The sequence below is a fragment of the Hyperolius riggenbachi genome, chromosome 3 (assembly GCF_040937935.1).
Source record: "Hyperolius riggenbachi isolate aHypRig1 chromosome 3, aHypRig1.pri, whole genome shotgun sequence".
Taxonomy (NCBI): domain Eukaryota; kingdom Metazoa; phylum Chordata; class Amphibia; order Anura; family Hyperoliidae; genus Hyperolius; species Hyperolius riggenbachi.
Genome location: NC_090648.1, coordinates 156,096,125 through 156,114,930, shown reverse-complemented (window position 1 = coordinate 156,114,930; position 18,806 = coordinate 156,096,125). Strand labels below are relative to the sequence as shown.

Genomic DNA, 18,806 nt, shown 5'->3' with positions numbered 1-18,806 from the left:
AGGCCAAATTCATCCCACCCACAAGAATTGAACTCAATCCTGCAGGTGACACAGCAATGCTGGAGGCAACACCTGAGAGATGTGTTTTGTATCTATGAAGAGGGAAGGAGGACTGATGGCAGCATTGAGCAGTTTCCATGGGCAAAGCAGTGTAATGCACATAACCATAGCAATGACCACTTCACCGTGGTGATGCTAATGGGTTAATGGATGGTGCTGCACTGGTGGTAGTAACGGTAAAATTTCCATGTGCTCCCCGCACATGACAACTTTATCCAATTTACTGCAGATGGCCCTTAATATGGTTGAGCAGTATTGCAGAAATATGGTCACAAGACTAACTGAACACAATTGCAAACCTCTTAAAGCGGACTTCAACTCAGAACTTCCGCTCTAAAATATAAGCAACTGCATAATGTTTAAAGAGAGCCCAAGGTGGGCTCAAAAAATGAAAAAAAAAAGTAGGCTACCTGATTCGCGGGGCTAAACGAATCAGATAGCTGCAAAAACTGCCGCTCCCGTGGGCCGCATCGGCCCACTTTCACGACCTCTGGGTCACGACACTGCACTGAGAGACTGTGTGTCTCTCATAGCGTGCAGGGAGGCGGGGGAGTGGCAGGAGGAGTGGCAAGGAAGAGAGAGCTGCCTAATGGCAGCTCAGGAAACCCTACAGGAACGCTCCTGACGGGCGTTTTGAACAGGGAATTCCTCTCCCCTGTGTTTACCTCAAAGTTAGTGTCAAATCTTGTCACTAAGCTGGGGAGGGGCTATAGTGCGGTGGGGGGGGGGGGGGCAGAGATCGGTGGTTGAGGGACACAGAGCCATATCATTAGGCAGAGGACATGCCTCTGTGTCGCATTTGCCCCCCGAAGGTACACCTCAGGTTCTCTTTAAAGAAAAACATTCCTTTGTTACAACTGATACAAATCCTACAAAAAATATGCAGTGTGTCTACTTCCTGCTTTCATGGCAGCAATATATTGTTCACATCCTGTGTTTACAAATTAGCTGCTCTGCCAGGGCAGTCAGCGGACACAGCTGAGAGATCAAATTACAACTTGTGCTTCGTCACAGATAAGGGGAATTAGACAGACTAAACTCTCGAAATACAGAGGGTGCATTTCTCTATGTTTTCCTTCTGTCTTGTCCACTTTAATAGGTGACAGTTCACTTTTTTTTAACTGCATTTATCTGTTCATCTTACATAACTATAAACCAATATTTTTAGCTGGAGTGTGTAACAGTGACTTGTCCTAGACTAGAGAGAGTTAAAAGGATATTTGTGACTCGCATTTGTACATCTGTCAAGACCACAAGCTCAAACATTTAACTTATGAAACTTGCATAACGTGTTCCTTATGTTCCTTGATGGATTCTAAAGCAAATACAGGTTTGTGTACTTGTATATTGTAATTTAGGATTTGATTTTTTATTAAAAATGTATTTACTTCCGTAGCAGGAAGATAGAGCACCATCATAGTACAGCAGTCTGTTCCTGATTTTCTGAGACTATACCAGGTTTTTGAACAGGTGTCCCTGGCTTCAAGTATTATTCAATATTATCTTACATTTCTTTCACTTATGCATATAACAGAATCAACACATCAGCTTATTTTTTTTCTGAACTTTGTACTGTAAAATGCATAAAAACTCCACACTCCAGGCACAAATATTTTACTAGAAACTGAGTTTCTATATTTGTAGAAGCTCTTTCACTAACTACTGTGCAAGTGGATGCGCGCGCTTACTATGCCCTTTTTGCATGCGCTCAAGTGTGAACTGGCCCTAAGGCTGGGTTCCCACTTGTAGCTGGACCGCATACACCAAGCAAGAGCAGACAAGTGAAGTGTCCGCTCTGATGGCCGGTTGAGGTCTGGCTGGAGCCTGGGACGGATGGGTTTCAACCATAGGCTGTATGGAAACCGCACCCACCTGTCCGGAAAAATTGCGGACTGCACAAAAGTGCTTTCTTCTTCAACCATTGCAGTTTAACAAGTGTGAACAGATCCTATGTCTAAAATAGGATCCATTCACTTTTAGTTTTGTGATGCAGTAAAACAGACCACTGTAGTCGGAACAGAGCCTTCTGTTAAAGCGGACTTAACCAAACATTTTTTTAATTCAAAAAATTTAGTTGCTCCACTCTGACACATATAAAGAAAAATAAACACTCCTTCAAGCCTATGAGCATTTCAGTGCATGCTTTTCACCCTCCTCTTTGCATAACTAGGGTTATACAGGTGGCAGCCATTAGCAATTCCTCCTTTGCCGGACACCTCCTACTCCACCAGTTTGCTGGATTCTGTCCCGGCAATATGAAAGGAAGGGAGGGGTTCCTCCAATAAATGTAAAATATTTTATATTTGTCATCATGCAGCTGAAAAAGGCTGCTATTTATTATTATAATTTAGAAGATAGATTTTATTTCTGAAATCTTGTATTTTTTAATTTGGGTTCAACTGAAGTGGGAGAATCCTATTACTTTCTCCCAAACTTTTGCCTAGTTTGGAAAGAGGCCAGCTAAAGGCTCAGAATGGTAGCAGCATATAGGAATTCGCAAACGCGTAACAATGTAACTAGGTGAGAAGGAAAGGAGCGTTTCCCTGCCTCCCCCTCGCCCCAATAAGGCACACAGCAGCAATGGAGAGCCGCCTTGGCATCAGTGAGCAGCCAGAACAATGGAAGCCACTGATGCAAAGGTGCGAACTCCTCCGGCGTGCGGAGTTTCCACAGCGTCCGGGAAAGCCGCAGCTTCGTGTGAAGAAAGCCCACGTTGTGATAATTGTTACAGGAAAGGTCACACATTCTTCCCTGGCAGTAGTGTGACATCTGGTGACATGCGGAGAGGTACAGCCTGTGCTGCTTTATTGTGGCTTCAGGGCTGTTCTGAGAGGGAGGAGGGGCGGGGCTTGGCCGGGGCGGGGTGGTAGGAGACCTGCAGGGGGGCGGGCCCCGCTGTTCTGGGAGGGGAGGTGATTGATGGCCGTGCTGTTGTGCTGGAAGGGGCGGGGCCAGTGCAGTGCAGTCTGGAGAGCCCCGCACAAGTTGTGCTGCCTGTTACCGGAGAGTGTGTGATCTCTTGTCTCTCTTCTCACTTTGTCCAGGGCGAGGATTGTGGTTAAAGCCCGAGCTGGATGGATGGGTATGGGGAGAGGGGCAGGACCCAAAGCCCTGGGACTCTTCCAAATCTTCACCGTCTTCGCATGCACCTTCCACACAGGTAAGAGTTTCCTCGTTCCTCTATTTGTACTGTGATGAAGTTTCCCCTTGTGCTGTGGCCGGGCCCCTGTGTGCTGATGCTTACAGACTGCATTCATATACTGACTGGGCTGATAGTTACAGATCTGCCTGTAAACTTGCTCACTGTCACGATTGTTGATCGGGAATATCAGTAAAGTTGGCTATCATTTCTATCAAATCTTCCAGGCATATCTATTCCCTCCAACTCACTTGAGGGGGTTATCAGGCATGATGGGAAGTGTCAATAGGTTGGGGTGAGGGGGACTAATGACCACACAGCATTGTACTGCATCATGAAGATTCAATCACTTTCATATTACTCCAGATCCAGTTGGAAGGTGATTATTATTATTTATATGTTGGCAGTATCTTGGCACGGTACATCAATCATTTGTCATTGATTACCTTTACAGTAGCTAGCTATTGACTGTTCCACTGCAATGATTGGGTTTGTTGGATTTGATTATGCTGATCAGATCTGTTTCTTTTGTTGCACTCAAAACCATTTCCAATTGATTTTGACAGACTGGTCCAAAAATGAGATTGGACAGGTTGTTTTTGTATAGTACTGAGCAGTATACATGCAAGGTACTGCATTTGATTGATTTTCAATCTGGCTAGCATATGGATATGTTCTGATATGCAAACTGTCATGTGAGCAATCATTATTTAATCAATATTTTGATTGTTCACGTAAACATTGAGCCAATTTCTGGGTAGATTACATATGTGTCCATTGGTAGGTGTATAAGCTTCCAGCTCTACAAAACTGATTTCTGCAGAAATTTGTAGAGATATGAAGGTTATGTACATCCATAACTATTCATTGATTAATATACTAATTGGATAATGTCTGCACTGATTTCTGCCCTAGAAAGTTTATGATCTTATAGTAAAGTTATTTGCGCTACCTTTTTAACAGCTGTCCAGTGTGAGAGTCAACAAATAGAAATAATTTGTATAACCAGGTTCTTCTATTTCATAGGTATGATTGTACAATCATGCTGTAAGGTGTGTGGCCAACTTAGACTACCGGTATTGCTATGAGGTTTTTACGCCTAGTCTAGAAAACAAAGTTTAGGCCAGCAATTAAGATCTTGTATTGTATAATTCTGTGATATGTTTTTTATTTATTTTTTTAGTATTTTTTTTTTTTGTCTGTGTGTTGCATTGTAGCAGAAATTCCCAATATTTCCCAGTAATTACGGACCTTTGTGGCATATCTAAATTTTGCTAATTTGCACCACTCATGACAGGAGCATTGCCTGATATCAAATGATATTGGCAGAGCAGTGTTTATTTTCAGGTACATAGTACTGCAAAGCAGACTGCCCAGTGTAATAGAGCTCTTAGAATTAATAATGTAATTGGTAGATGCAGTTGGCTGAAGGTGTAATGGTTAAGGGCTCTGCCTCTGACACAGGAGACCAGGGTTCGAATCTCGGCTCTGCCTGTTCAGTAAGCCAGCACTAATTCAGTAGGAGACCTTTGGCAAGTCTCCCTTACACTGCTACTGCCAATAGAGCGCGCCCTAGTGGCTGCTGCTCTGCTCTGGCGCTTTGAGTCCGCAAGGAGAAAAGCGCAATATAAATGTTATTTGTCTTGTCTTGTCTAGATGGCAATCCATTCAGTAAGGTTTAGTTTACTAAGCAAAATTATCTCACCAAAGCTCCAACTTGTAAGGCCCGGTTCACATTAGCATTTGCCAACGGAACCGGCCATGCTGTTCCATGGTCCATTCCACTGGGTGGACGAAAGAATGCTACAGGACCCAATTTTCCGGACCGTTTCGCTCAGCGGAATGGAAACGGAAGGTTTTGAAGCCTATAGGAACCAATGAAAACGCATGTGTTACAGCACACTGGCTGTAAAACGGACAGTTTTCACCGGATCCAGCTGGCCTGATCTGTATGTTCGGTTCCGTAAAAAAACACTGTGAACCGGGCCTAAGAGCTTAAAAGACCAAAAATTGACCGCCGTGATATGTATTATGCACAAAGTAATGATATGTGGTTTTGTGGATTTTTGTTATACTATGCAGAAACTAATAACTTTGTCTAGTGTTGTGACTCTACCCTGGCTTTTAAATCGCATCTCAAGACCATAAGAGAGAGTTGTAGAGAAAGAAGGAACAGTCTGTGCTCCTACTATATTCTATTCAATGTCTCTTTATTTATTGCTTTTCCAGATAGGGCTGCAGAACCTATAGAATGAGACCAGAATTAGGCATCTGTTTCTAATGATTCTCAGTGTTTTGCTGGCCTGATCCTTGCCTGCAAATTCCTGCCAGCCTTGTTTTTGTTGGGGGAGGAGGGCAGACTCCACACTGGGGGTTTTGTTCCTTACAAAGTTCTCGAGTTTCTGTAGACTTATAAGGCTTTGTACACACATGTGCTGGCTACACAAATGTACCCAGCACATGTAGCTTACTGGCCACATTGGGCCCAACTGTCAAGTAATCTTCTGAAAGTGGGAGGAGAGATCCATCAAAATGAATGTTCTGTAGCATCAGACATGGGCAGACCTGGTTGTTAATATTCATTTTAAAGCTGTGCAATATAGTTCAAATTCTATACTAACATTTGTTGCATGACTTCTATACTGTCTGACCCTGGTGTTTGTGAGCAACCCATGTCTGCTTATGTTGACCACCATCTTGATTTCCATAAGTCCACCATTGAGTAGACATTAGTGGTCTGCTCCAGCAAACACTTCCCGATGGGACATAAGGAATGTTGTACCACCTTCCACTTGATCAGATTTCAGCAGAAATATGACTAAAGAATCAAATTGAGGCACCTGCCATTTTTTGATGCAGTACAAAGTTATGCAGCTGTCAGATCTCCACAGCTGGTTCATCAAAGTGATTACATCTGCCATGAATGTGGATTTATTGACTGTAGGGTGGTGGCCTTAAGCTAGGAACACACGCGGGATAAAGCAGGTGAGAATTAGCGTATTTACTGGAGCCATAGGACGTTGCCTAAGGTTTAACATGCCGGATCTTTAGTAATGTCTGATCCTCAAGCACATTGTTCTCCTCACCTTGCCTGCCGTACATTGCTCTATCGTGCATCGCCCCTCCTCCGCCTTTCATAGCAACAGGCGTGTCACTAGCTGCAGATGTGACTCCATGGGGCAGGGTTATCTGTTCAGCACCGGTACTGAGGTACAAGCAGCTGACAGGCAGTGAATTCACCGCCTTTTACCTGCCATCTGAAATAGGCCTTATGCTGGGAATGCACCATTAGTTTTTACTCTCGATAGATGGGTTCGATAGATAATTTCCAACATGTCCGATATTCCTTCTGATCGTTTATTGGCTCGATTTCTCATAGAAGTCAATAAAAAAAATTAAGAGAATCGAGTGGGAAAAACTGTTCGGGTGGAAAATCGAGCTGAAAAACGTATTGTGTGTACCCAGCATTAAGACAAGACAAATAACATTTATATCGTGCTTTTCTCCTGGCGGACTCAAAGCGCTAGAGCTGCAGCCACTAGGACGCGCTCTATAGGCAGTAGCAGTGTTAGGGAGACTTGCCTAAGGTCTCCTACTGAATAGGTGCTGGCTTACTGAACAGGCAGAGCCGAGATTCGAACCCTGGTCTCCTGTGTCAGAGGCAGAGCCCTTAACCATTACACCATTAAAGTGAACCTGAACCGAAGCTAGGGACATAAAGGAAATACTGGTGCTTATTTACTTAAGAAGAGGGAAACCTCTGGATCCTATAAAGGCTTCCTAGGTCCTCCCGCCATTAGCCGGGACCCTCCAGATGATACAAGCTTGTGCTTGAAGAGAAGCATGACCCCAATCGGATTACTGACTAGCCCTTGTCAGAAATCTTTGAGGGGTCTGCAAGCAGCAAGTAGAGACCAGAGGATACCATGATAAGCCTTTCTACAGGATCCAGAGACTTCCCTGTTCATGGCTAAGTATTTACTTTCTGACCTGAGCTTAGGCAAATTCTGGTCAGACAGGCACAAGAAAGTTCCTGATGGCCGGTTACATTCAGGAACTGTTGATGAAATAACCAGCAGCAGATTGATTTATTGGTTGCCAGTTAATCTTAATCGGTTTACAGTTCCAGAGACTGATTTACCCCTCAGATATTCTAGTTCCTGCCAAATCAGATTTATTTATTTAAAACTAAGACCGTTTGCAAAGAATGAATTAATGCTGTTAGCAGACGTTACCTTCCTAATTGGGTACATTCTTTAAATGGATTTTCCTTTCTGGGTAAATGTAATACCTCTGATTTATTAAAAGCTCTTCCATGAACCCTTATTTAAAACTAGAGAGAATTATGTACATTTAAAAGGTTTTTTGTTTTTTTCTTTTGTATCTTTTTTCTCTCTCGCTCTTATTCTTGCTTGCACCCAATCTTAAAGCCCCATCTACACCATACAATTTTTCTGTCCTATTTGATTCATTGATTTGATTCAATCCGACATGTCTGATCTGGATTCGATTTGATTCAATTTGCCATTGTTTTGCAATGGCAAATTGAATCGAATCTAATTCTGATCGGACATGTCTGATTGAAATGAATCGAATCGGACAAAAAATTGTATGGTGTAGATGGGGCTTAAAGCCTGGTACACACATCCCCAATTTGATTGGCAAATGACTGGCCAATGTTACCACCTCCATGTAGCATGACAGCACACTGATTTTAAATACTATGAACAGTATGAAATCTGTTCATAATATTCAAAATCAGTATATACTCCTACTACATGGAGGTTATAAAATTGGTCAATAATAATTGGATGTTTTTGCTAGGCTTTAAGTTACGTACATGTCAGACTGGTTCTAACCTAGAATCTGGTGTATGTACAAGTGCAGTGTTCTCCCCAGAATTTTTTCCCAGCCTGGTGGTGTGAAAATGTAGCCGGGTGGGGCGAGATGAGAGTGCATGGCCAGTGCTTCTCTGCACAGTTCGGCTTGCAGCAGAGTAGGTGGTGAGCTGATGACAGCCGGGTGCTCACCAAAACTAGCCGGGTGGAGCACCCGGCTAAAAGCCTGGGGAGAACACTGAAGTGTCCCCCAAGTTTGCTTAATGATCCAGCATATCTAAAGCCGCTTCATTGAGTACTGCACAACGTCTCACTTGCCATAGCCGAGCCAGGTGTCTGTATAGCGCTCGGCTCCTGAACTGTTGCCTCAGAGATTGAGCCCCGGACTTTTCGGGTGACTATTATGCATGTGTATGTTACAGCACTGAGGTTGAAAATAAAACAGTCATTGGTAGTGTTGTAGAAGTTGGTCCCACATGAGGAGGTTTCCCTGTGCTGTTTGTGCTCAGATGAAGATCTGTGTCTTTGGAGTAATGTGAGATAGGCTGATTACTCCCCTTTGTTTTCCCAAAGAAGGGGGATGTGCAGAAATTACAGCAGGGTGCTCCAAATGGTTAGAATAGCACCTTTAACTGACAGCATGTCTCTTGCTTACCAGATGAAGCACAGATGTGAAAATATTTTTCTTTGGAGGTCTCTCTCCTCATAGGGTTCTTGAGTTGTGCTTCTTTGTATCTTTGTCACATGTTGTAGCACAAGTTACCATTGTTTCAATAAATACCTTGAATTGGCATCAAAGTAGCATTAAAGATCTGAGCTTGATTCAAACTGTCTTTTTTTCCTGTTTTTGTTTGTTTGTTTATTCCCTGTGTTCTGGTGGCTGACCTTTTTGTACTTGCAAGTTATCAGGGCTTTAAAGGACAACTGAAGCGAGAAGAATATGGAGCTGCCATATTTATTTCCTTTCAAACAATACCAGTTGCCTGGCAGCTCTGCTGGTCTATTTGGCTGCAGTAGTTTCGGAATTACACCAGAGACAAGCATGCAGCTAATCTTGTCAAATCTGACAATGTCAGAAACACCTGATCTGCATATGCTTGTTCAGCGTCTATGGCTTATTCCCCGCGTTCACATCACAAACGCGGATGGCCAAGCGTGCGGAACGCAACGCATGCGAACGCACGCCATCCGCGTTTGTGTGCGTTGCGTGGCTGATCCCATCACTGAAAAGTGAATGGGACAGCCATGCGCTTTTACAAAAAATGCGTGCAGCATGCGTTCCCGGACCGCACAGGACTGGAACGCATGCAGTGTGAACATCAGACAGTGCACTCCGTGCACTGTCTGATGTCGTGTGTGTCGGCCTCCTGCACGCGTTTCCAAAACGCGACCGGAAACGCGTGCAGTGTGAACAGGGCCTAAAAGTATTAGAGGCAGTGGGTCAGCATGTGAACCAGGCCATAACAGCAGAAAAAGTTTTGAATGCAGGATTAGCATCTTTATCACTTCATACACTCAGACCAGTTGCTGTTGAAATTTGATTTTTATGGTGACTGTCCATAAAATAATATAAATGTGCATTTATTCATTATATGTCCTGTATCGGCCACCGATGGTGCCCATCCATGTTTGGAAAGGACCCCCGCCACTCTTGCATTAGCGGTATACACGCCGATGACATGCATGTAGCAGGTGGTGCATGTGACATCACACGTGCCATGTCTGCAGCGTATATACCGCTAATGGAAGAATGGGGGCAACACAGGACAGGTAATGTATAAATGCACACACAGGAGGGGGGGGGGGGTACATTTATACCCTGAGGGGGCAGCGGTGGACTTGGCCGATTCCTGAGAGATTTCATGCTGAAATCTTTTGGTGGTTTATGGAAGAGAGAATTGCTGAAACCGGGATGCAATCACTGCTTTACAGAAGTGTCCCATTATTGACCCATGTATGGCTAGCTTTACAGCTGTGGCTGTATTGATGGAAATCTGCCCTCACTGGTCAGCATGATAAATGCAATACCTTAGTCTCTGAGGAAGACAGATGAAAGCCTTGCTCCCTGCATTATATAATAATACTACAAATTATTCATAAACCCCACACTATCAGATTGGCAGTTTTCCTATTTGCGATCTAATAAAAGCTTATTTTATTGCTACTGCTGCAATTAAGTCTACAGAACTTATTACCACCTGATGCTTTTGTAGGGCGATCCTGCCTTCCTGCAGTGTTTGCCTGTTTAAATTTCCATTACTCCCCTAATGTGACAGTACTAGGTTAATCCTGCGGGGGAGGGGGCTGCTTTTGTCCTGCTCTGTGAATAACATGCTATAGAGCAGCCCAAGAGCTGGCCTGGAAATCAGTGCTAGGCTGCCTTCAGAGTGAGAGATTAGGTGTTTGAGTAAATTTACATTGCAAGGACAGATCGATCGGGTCTCGGTTATCTGTCAGAACTGAGGCAGATATTGCTGTAGAGGTCATAGCGAATACACTGCTTGCCAGGAGCGTTTTACACGCTTCCCCCTCCACAAGGCAGGTTTGTTGATGGCAATGTGTGGCTCACTGGGAGAAACTTATATTTACCACACGGGCGTAATGCACAGGCAGGGTAACCACCACAGGCTGGCTCTGGTTGCCAAGTATTTGGTTAACTGGGACATGAGGAATTTCTTGTGGTCACCGTGCTGTAGAGCGTTCTTTCAGCAAACAGCTCCATTTAGCACGATGGATAATTGGTGGCGGGTTTGTGTGTGTGCGTTTTTCATGGGTCCTGACACCTGTGTACACTGTGTGCACAAAACCCAAACTCTGGTTTGTTTCCTGTGTTAACACAGAAAGCTGTGTATACACCTGGTCAAATAATTGGCCCTATTAACAGCCAATTATTGCACTGAGCTGTAACTGCTCTTTTGCCCTCAGCTGTACAGATGGGACAGCTCTTTGCTCCAGGATATTATGTCATACATGTGAATATGAGGCCCTGTTTAATTAATAACTCAAGGAGATCTACCTAATTTATGGCTGCCTGGACTTTACGTAGAGTGAACCATCACACAATTTTTTTTTTCCAACGCAAAATTCATTTTTGTTATAAAATTCACATAAACTTCAGTGTTACACAGGTCTTTCTGTAATTGAAAAAAAATCTTTCCATTTCAGTTTGTAACCAGCTAAAAAAAATTCCAAAACTGTCCATTAACTCCAGATGGCAGTCATGGCAACTTAGTTTGGAGTGTGGACTGCCCACAAACCCCCAGCTTCCTGCATGAGGATTAAGCTGCACAAAGCAGGAGCCATTGCTGTTCACTATCAGCACTGTTCTAATCCACTAGGTAGCAGCACATTTTGACACTTTTTTTTTTTTTTCTTTTTTATTATTATTATTATTTACAAGCACTGTGGAATGACTGTTCTACAAAGGGATGAGCTGAAATATGGTTTTCATGCAATATACAGAGCTGAAATGAATGCTAGTCCTAAAGCTTGCGTATTACTCTTCCGGCATGAGTGTGCGAGTACAGCTGCGCCTGTGCAGTAATCTGGAGCAGGCGTGGCCGTGCTTGCGCTGGGTGCAGCAGGCTGCGCTTGTGTCAATGGGAGCACGGCCTCAATGTTAGGGAGGGTCTAGGTGAGAGGCAACAGGAGCAAGGAGGACCCGTGAAGCCTCTATAGGATCAAGAGGCTTCCCACTTAGTTAATTATGTCTTTTTTTTTTTTTTTTTTTTTTTTTTCAGTGCTGTGGAGTCAGTACAAAAAAATCTTCCGACTCCGCAGTTTATGAAACCACCAAATCCGACTCCTGGTATCCGAAATGTCTCAAACTCCTCGACTCCGACTCCTTAGTTTAATACTTGCCAGGGCTGTGGATTTTGTACAAAAATCATCTGACTCCTCGGTTTATGAAATCACCGACTCGGGTACCCAAAATTGCTCCGACTCCACAGCCCTGCTTCTCCACCCCCCCTTTCCCTTTTCACCTGTGGTCCTCTTTAAGATGTTCTGGCAACCTGGTTCCTGGAATTTCTGTAACTCTGGATTGGTGTGTTTGTCTTTTATTTATTTGCGTTTTTAATGAAACCTAGGGCACACGCTGTTCTTCTGAACGAGCTTCACAAATACACTTCGTCATTAATTATTATACATATGAGCGTTCTGAGCTTCGCTGTGGGAACGACCACAACTTTAATCTGCAGCTCTAGACTGGTTAAGTGGGTTGTCCAATGATTTGTATTGTGCTGCGAATATGTTGACAGCTTAGGGAAGCGTTTTCCTTATCTCTAGATAAGTGTATCATGTGGGATTTGTACAAGCATATTTCGGCCTGCCTGCAGTTTTATAAGGTGAGAAGGACAAGCTGTTAAAACCGTCTTGTAGAGTTTCTAGGACTCTTACAAATCTCGAGATTATACTTTAGCTCCGTGCGTACGCTGCCTTTTTTTTTCTATGACGGCCATAGACGTGTCATTTGTAGTCACGATCTTGAATTTCGTATAGTGGTAACTAATTTCACAACAAAATTTGCAGTTACAATGCCATATGTCAAAGGATTGTGAAAAGCGCCAGTGTAATCAAATGTATATGGCAGTGATCTCACTGCTGCGATCACCAGCGATTTGCGGAAAACTAAAACGTGGTGCTTGCAACACTTTTTTTTTTTTTTTTTTTTTTTATCACAATTGAAAAATATGCAAAAAATACCACGAAAAAAATCCCTGGCACAAAACGATAGTAATTTTGCTAGCGTTTTGTGATCCTCATTACAAATAAACCCCAGGGACCCATTTCCACGACATCCAGATTTTCAGCGTTTTCCCACTTGCGAGCTGCACTTCGGGGCGAATCTGGACAGCATGCTGCAGATTTCTGCAGCACGCAGCCGAATCCCTTAGTCACACGTGGCACGGCTAGCACTTCGGGCTGTGGCTACACAGCAGAACGAGAGCCACTGCCAAATCGGACACAGCCCCAGTGGAAATAGGCCCTACACCTTCACTTATATGAACCCCTTGCATTGATTCTGTCTTTTAAAAATCCCTGGCACAAAGGGATGTTATATGTAAACACAATGTTGCCTCAGAGATGCCCATCTTTAGTAAAGTCAGTTGGACTGGTTAGCTACCACACAAATTCTTCAGTTAATTTACAGTGTGTGAATGCCACAAGATGATAACCCTGTGATAGAAGACTTATGCTGAGCTGTTTATACTGTTTTTTTTTTTTTTTTCCCCTCTGTGTAGAGGATTCTGGGACAGGATACATGGTAAGACGATATTCCTATATAGAGCTGTTAGGCTGCCAGAAGCTTGAGCTGCTGTTACCCTGACTGAGTGCTTTACTTACAAAAACAAGAAATGAACACGACGAGGAATATTGCTTAGATTCTGTGGTGTCCTTTAGTAAAACACCTGTTTTCCTAGGGTACGTTTGTAAATTGGGGCAAGATGAAGCAATCTGATTAAGGCTCCAGGCTTATTTGCCCAACTGATTTAGTCTTTATAGAGTTGATTTTTCTCCATGTTTGTGTGGGGAATCTGCCAGGATCCATAAGCTAATGAGCTTCCCCCAGGTGCAGAGGCTGTGTTTGTACGCCTGTATTTGTGCCCATTCAGATTTATGTGCTTTCCTTCACTTTCTTTGCATTGAGTGTTTCATTGCTAATGATGTGAAATGCATCAGATTGACTGTAGAATTTATAAAATGCATACATCTTAAAGTGGAGGTGTGGATGGGCCTTGTGAACACACAGCTCGGTTCACACTAGACCCACTGCAGGACCTTTTCCTCAGAGAGGAAGGTAGCGGACCAATAAACATGCAGGACAGACCCATGTTTTCCTATGGGCAGTCAAATTCCTTTTGGACAGTAAAATTGTTAATCATCAGACAGAAAGCTATACCCTCAGCTCCCGAGTGGAATGCTGGGAATACACGGCTCGATTCTGGCGCTTGATTCTGCGCCCGATCGTTTTGCCCGCTCGATTCTTTTATCTTCCGTTCGTTTTTCTTATCTTTTTTTCAATTCACTTCAATGAGAAATCAAGCGGTAAAACGATCAGACGGTCGGAAATTATCTATCGAGCCATCTTATCAGCTCAGAATCGAGCCGTGTATTCCCAGCATAACAGATCAATGGACCTCTGGAGTAGTACAGCATATCTGTACCAGTCAGATACACCGACACTCCGTTACACCTAGAGCCTTGTGCACATGCTAGATGGGCCTTAGCTGATTTGGCCATTTGGAGCCACCTCTGTTGTGAATCTTGCATGTTTACAATGGCCCTGATGCGCCCCCTGCAGCTGTAATGTCCCCAGTGGTCGTCCTCTGATGCTCCGTTCCCTGCCACCGGTCCCATCCTAAATCCGTAACAAATTACCCTGCGGCCGCGTGTGTCATCTGGAGCTTACTGCGTACTACAAGAAAACTTCGTACTGCGCAGTAAGCTCCTGATGACATGCGTGGGAGCGAGCAGTATTCGTCTATTTAGACGAATATTGGACCGGCGGCGGGGAACCCGAGGATCGAAGGAGGATGGCGCGGGACATTACAGCTGCAGCGGGCAGATAGAAGCCCCAGGTAAGTGTCGGATTTTGTCTTTTTAGAACCTGCACAGAACCCCTTTAAAGAGAATCTGTACTCTAATATTCTTACAATAAAAAGCATACCATTCTATTCATTATTTTCTCCTGTGCCCCTCTGTGCTGTTTCTGCCACTCTCTGCTGCAATCCTGGCTTGTAATTAACAGTTTTAGGCAGTGTTTACAAACAAACTAACCAGCTTCTAATAGGCTCAGCTAAGCATAGTGTATGAGTCATTCAGAGTATGCAGGGGGCCTGCAGAGGGTGTGTATCGCTTCTACCAATCACAAGCAGCCCTGCACATTCCACACAATCAAGCTTTAGCCCGACAAACAGGACAGAGGAAAGATGCATTGATTTATTACAGAGACAGTGCAGTTAGGAAAGACTGCAGTAAGCCAGAGCAGATTAGAACAGGCATAGGAACTTATAGGATAGAAGAACTAAGGCTGAAAAAATTGTTACAGAGTCTCTTTAAGATGCCTCTATAAAGTCCTACTTGCAACCTCCTACTGTGAACCTTGCCTCATGAATGTGTCAGTGTGCGCCCATAGCAATGAGCAAGTCCCATAAGGCCTGGTTCACATTAGAGTAAAAAAAAAACTTCTGTTCCTGGATCGGATGGGAATGGATCCAATGTTAACCTATGGATCAATTCAAATCTATCCATTCAAAGGGATCCGTTCCGCATGATCCGCTGAACAGACTGCAACTTTTTGGTTCTGCAGCAATTTTTCCCGGACCGCTGAGCTCAGAGGAACGGAAATGGAAACTGATGCGCTATTGGGGGGCACTGAGAAAATGGAACGTTTCTTCACACTAGTGAAGAAACAGACTATTCTAAATAAAAAAAATTGTGGGGGTGGCGGTCTGGGGGGAATGTGGAAAACGGAAGCAGCGGAATGAAAACTGAGTGGCAACAGAGTGAAAACCGATCCGATAGATGATCAGATCCGTTTTCATAGATCCGTTTGCCAATTCAACGCAAGTATGAACTGGGCCTAACTCGTATACCAAATATTTACCTTTTTTTAGTAATCTTGCTTTAGGTCAGTAGAATTCATTAATAAAGGAGAGAGTGCATATGATCAACAAAGAGAAGCTACCTGTGGCTAAAAAGGACTCCTTTTTAACTGATGTCTCTAAATGGAGTCACACGATGTTTAAAAGCTGCAATAATCTCTCCTAAGGGCTCTTTCACACTAGAGGCTGCGGTAGAAAAGGCTGAAAGTCAGCCTTTTGCTTAACGCCAATACATAGCGTTTTCAAAGCCTTTTGAAAGAGTTTTACAGCTCATATGAAAACGTCCTTTTTTTTTTTTTTCTTCTTCTATAAAAATAAGTGAACAAGGTAGCTGTAAAACGCTTTGAAAACGCTTTGAAAATGCTGAAGTTGGCGTTTTCCATTGACTATCATTGAAACGCCAACAGCCAACTTCGGCTGTAAACAGCCCTGAAAAAGCTCCTGGGAGCGTTGAAACGCAACGCTCCAAAACGCCGAGTTAGATGTGAAAGGTAAAATGAAAGTCTCTGGACTTTCTTTTACCTAGCAAAACGCCATCTTCGGCCGTGGCGTTAAAACGCCGAAAAATCTCTCTGGTGTGAAAGGGCCCTTAGGGCCATCAATAAAGTTTGTGGGAAAACACGCTGTTACAGATATTTATGTATTTGTTTGTGAACATTATTTTGCTTTCAACAACAAACTGTATAAAATAACTGGTATCTGCTAAACAAGCACTGCAGCTCAGCCCCGTTTTTTTTATTTATCATGAGGAGAAATGAGGCCTTAGCACCATACGTCACTGAAGACTCCTGTTGTGAAGGCTTTTGGATGAAAGGAACCCTGTGTCTTTAAGAGAGCAGGCCTCTTCTCTCCCCACCCATCCCCCTTCTCCTGTAACTGAAACCTGATCTAATCCCTTTGCACATAGGGTAATTTATTGGCCTATTGGGCTTTTCTGGATGGCAAATTGCATTGTCTTTATTCTTGAGTCTGGCTTTAGTGAGGGCTGCCTGCATTCCACAGGCTCTATTCTCAGCTGATCTTTCACACCCCTCTGAGTACAGTCAAATACGGTTTATTGGACCGCTTTGTTATGCAAACAAGACAATAATAATCAGCCCATTATTCCGCAAGATTGCTTGATTAGCAGTTCAAAAGAGGTCACTGCAAGGACCCCAGTGCCAGGCACAAGTTTTTCAAAGTTCCCCGCCATCGTTTTTCTTTTTCTTTCTCTTTTTATGTTTCATAGGCACTGATAGTTTCACTGCTACAAAGTGAGAAGCTGTTTCAAATTTTGGGTTTACCTCAGAACTCTTGTTGTATGAACAGGAAGTATTCCTGATGTGTTGTTTTTTTTTCCTTTTTAATACTGTTGTGTACAATCTACACATGTAATTACTGGGACATTTAAATGTAAATTCTTTCATTAAGATGGTGATCATTGAGTATGCTGATTAACCAAGGAGGGGAAAAAAGCTTCACTCACTGCTAATGACATTAAGCACCTCTGAGCACCAGATTGCTTAGTTCCAACCACAGAATCTCACAATTAGTTGTATTGATTGTAGCAGCCTGAATGCCAGTGGGTGAGAAGTATCAAGAGGAAGGACACGGAAATGCACTTAAAAACCAGCACACGTTGCAGAAGCCTGTCCCGCGGCATATGGAATCTCACCGCACTGTTTTGCAATATATTCATTGTGATGAATACATTTTACAATAGGAGCATTGTGTAAGCCAGGAGCTGCTAGTATGATCATTTTGTGGACTGAGATGGTAAGGAAGGGGGTATAGACAGTGCTCTCCGAAAGATTGACTGCTCTTTCACATCCATTCTCCTGCATGCCTTATATGCCCTGCGGCGTGTCGTCTGGATGTGTGACGCAATCAGCGGCGGTAGTAATGAATTTACCCGATGGGAAAATGCAGGTTCCCGGGTGCGTCAAACCGAAACGCAGCGTCGGATGTGAAAGGTAAAATGAAAGTCTATGGACTTTCATTTTACCTTGGTTAACGCAAAAACGGGCTCTGATGTGAAAAGAGGTCTGGAGGTCTGTATTTCAGCTAATCAAATACCTTAAAGGTGAATTGCAGGGCTGTGGAGTCAGCACAAAAATCCTCTCACTCCAGTGCCTTAGTTCATGAAACCTCTGACTCCAGGTACCCAAAATTGCTTAGACTCCACAACCCTGGTGAATAGTTTAATGTTACTTACCTAATCCTATGACAGATACGTAGATTAAATAATTACGACAGGAAGGTTAAGGAAGCCACTGCACCTGGATTAAAAGAAATAAACTACAAGTTTACTTGTTGGGCCTGGACTTAGCATCTGGATTATAGCAAGCCATGCAGAAGATACCCAGTGTTCTCCCCAGCCGGGTGGCATAAAAAAGTAGCCGGTTGGGGCGAGATGAGAGAATGCAGGGCCGGTGCTTCTGTGCACAACTCTGCGTACAGCAGAGGTGGAGGTGAGCTGATGACAGCCAGGTGCTCACCAAAACTAGTTGGGTGGAGCACCCGGCTAAAAGAACCTGGGGAGAACACTGATGCCTAAAATAGTTGCAATCAAAAGGGGCTGGTAGTCGCTGTAATTTACAGCTGACTAATGGACTCCACTCTCCCCTGATTTAAAATAGTGCTCCCGGGCCCCTGCTGTGTGTTGGCAGTGGAGCGCACTCACCTGTTCACCAGCGAGCTTCCTCCCGTGTCATGGCCCTGCCAGTGCGCTTGTTCCCTGTGACCTAGCAGCATGTACCTTATGTGACTACATACATGCTGTGGGGTCACAGGGGAGCGGGGGGTCAGTGAGGATGGAGGCAGGACACAGGAGTGGTGCTCCCCCCTGCCAGTTTGAAGTGTGTGGCAGTAATGAATGGTGAAATCTTGTCTAATATCTACTTGTGCAAAGTGACAGGCAAAGTAAATCGATATCTGGAAGACCACAACAAGAGATTGTTTACCTGATCTACCACTCACAAATTGTATACAGCCGGTTCCCTACTTACAAACCGGTTTAATTCTTGGAGGTTGTGTGTAAGTTGTCATGTGTTGTGAATTATGGGTAAATGATTTCCTTTTGGACATATAGTATAAACAATGTGTTTAGTGTATTTTATACTATTTTCGTAACATGTAGCAACACAAATCTGTAATAACAAAAAACAGCACTGTATATTTTGT

General features: G+C 43.7%; 1 protein-coding gene across 1 annotated transcript in view; it reads left to right on the top strand.

Moving 5' to 3' along the window:
- The window catches only part of RGMA (repulsive guidance molecule BMP co-receptor a), a 74,844-nt gene that overhangs the window by 32,562 nt on the left and 23,476 nt on the right, over nucleotides 1-18,806 (top strand). Inside the window, exon 2 of the mRNA XM_068275147.1 lies at nucleotides 3,105-3,220. Within this exon, the coding sequence (XP_068131248.1) occupies nucleotides 3,105-3,220 (116 nt within the window). The remainder of the gene's footprint in view (nucleotides 1-3,104; nucleotides 3,221-18,806) is intronic.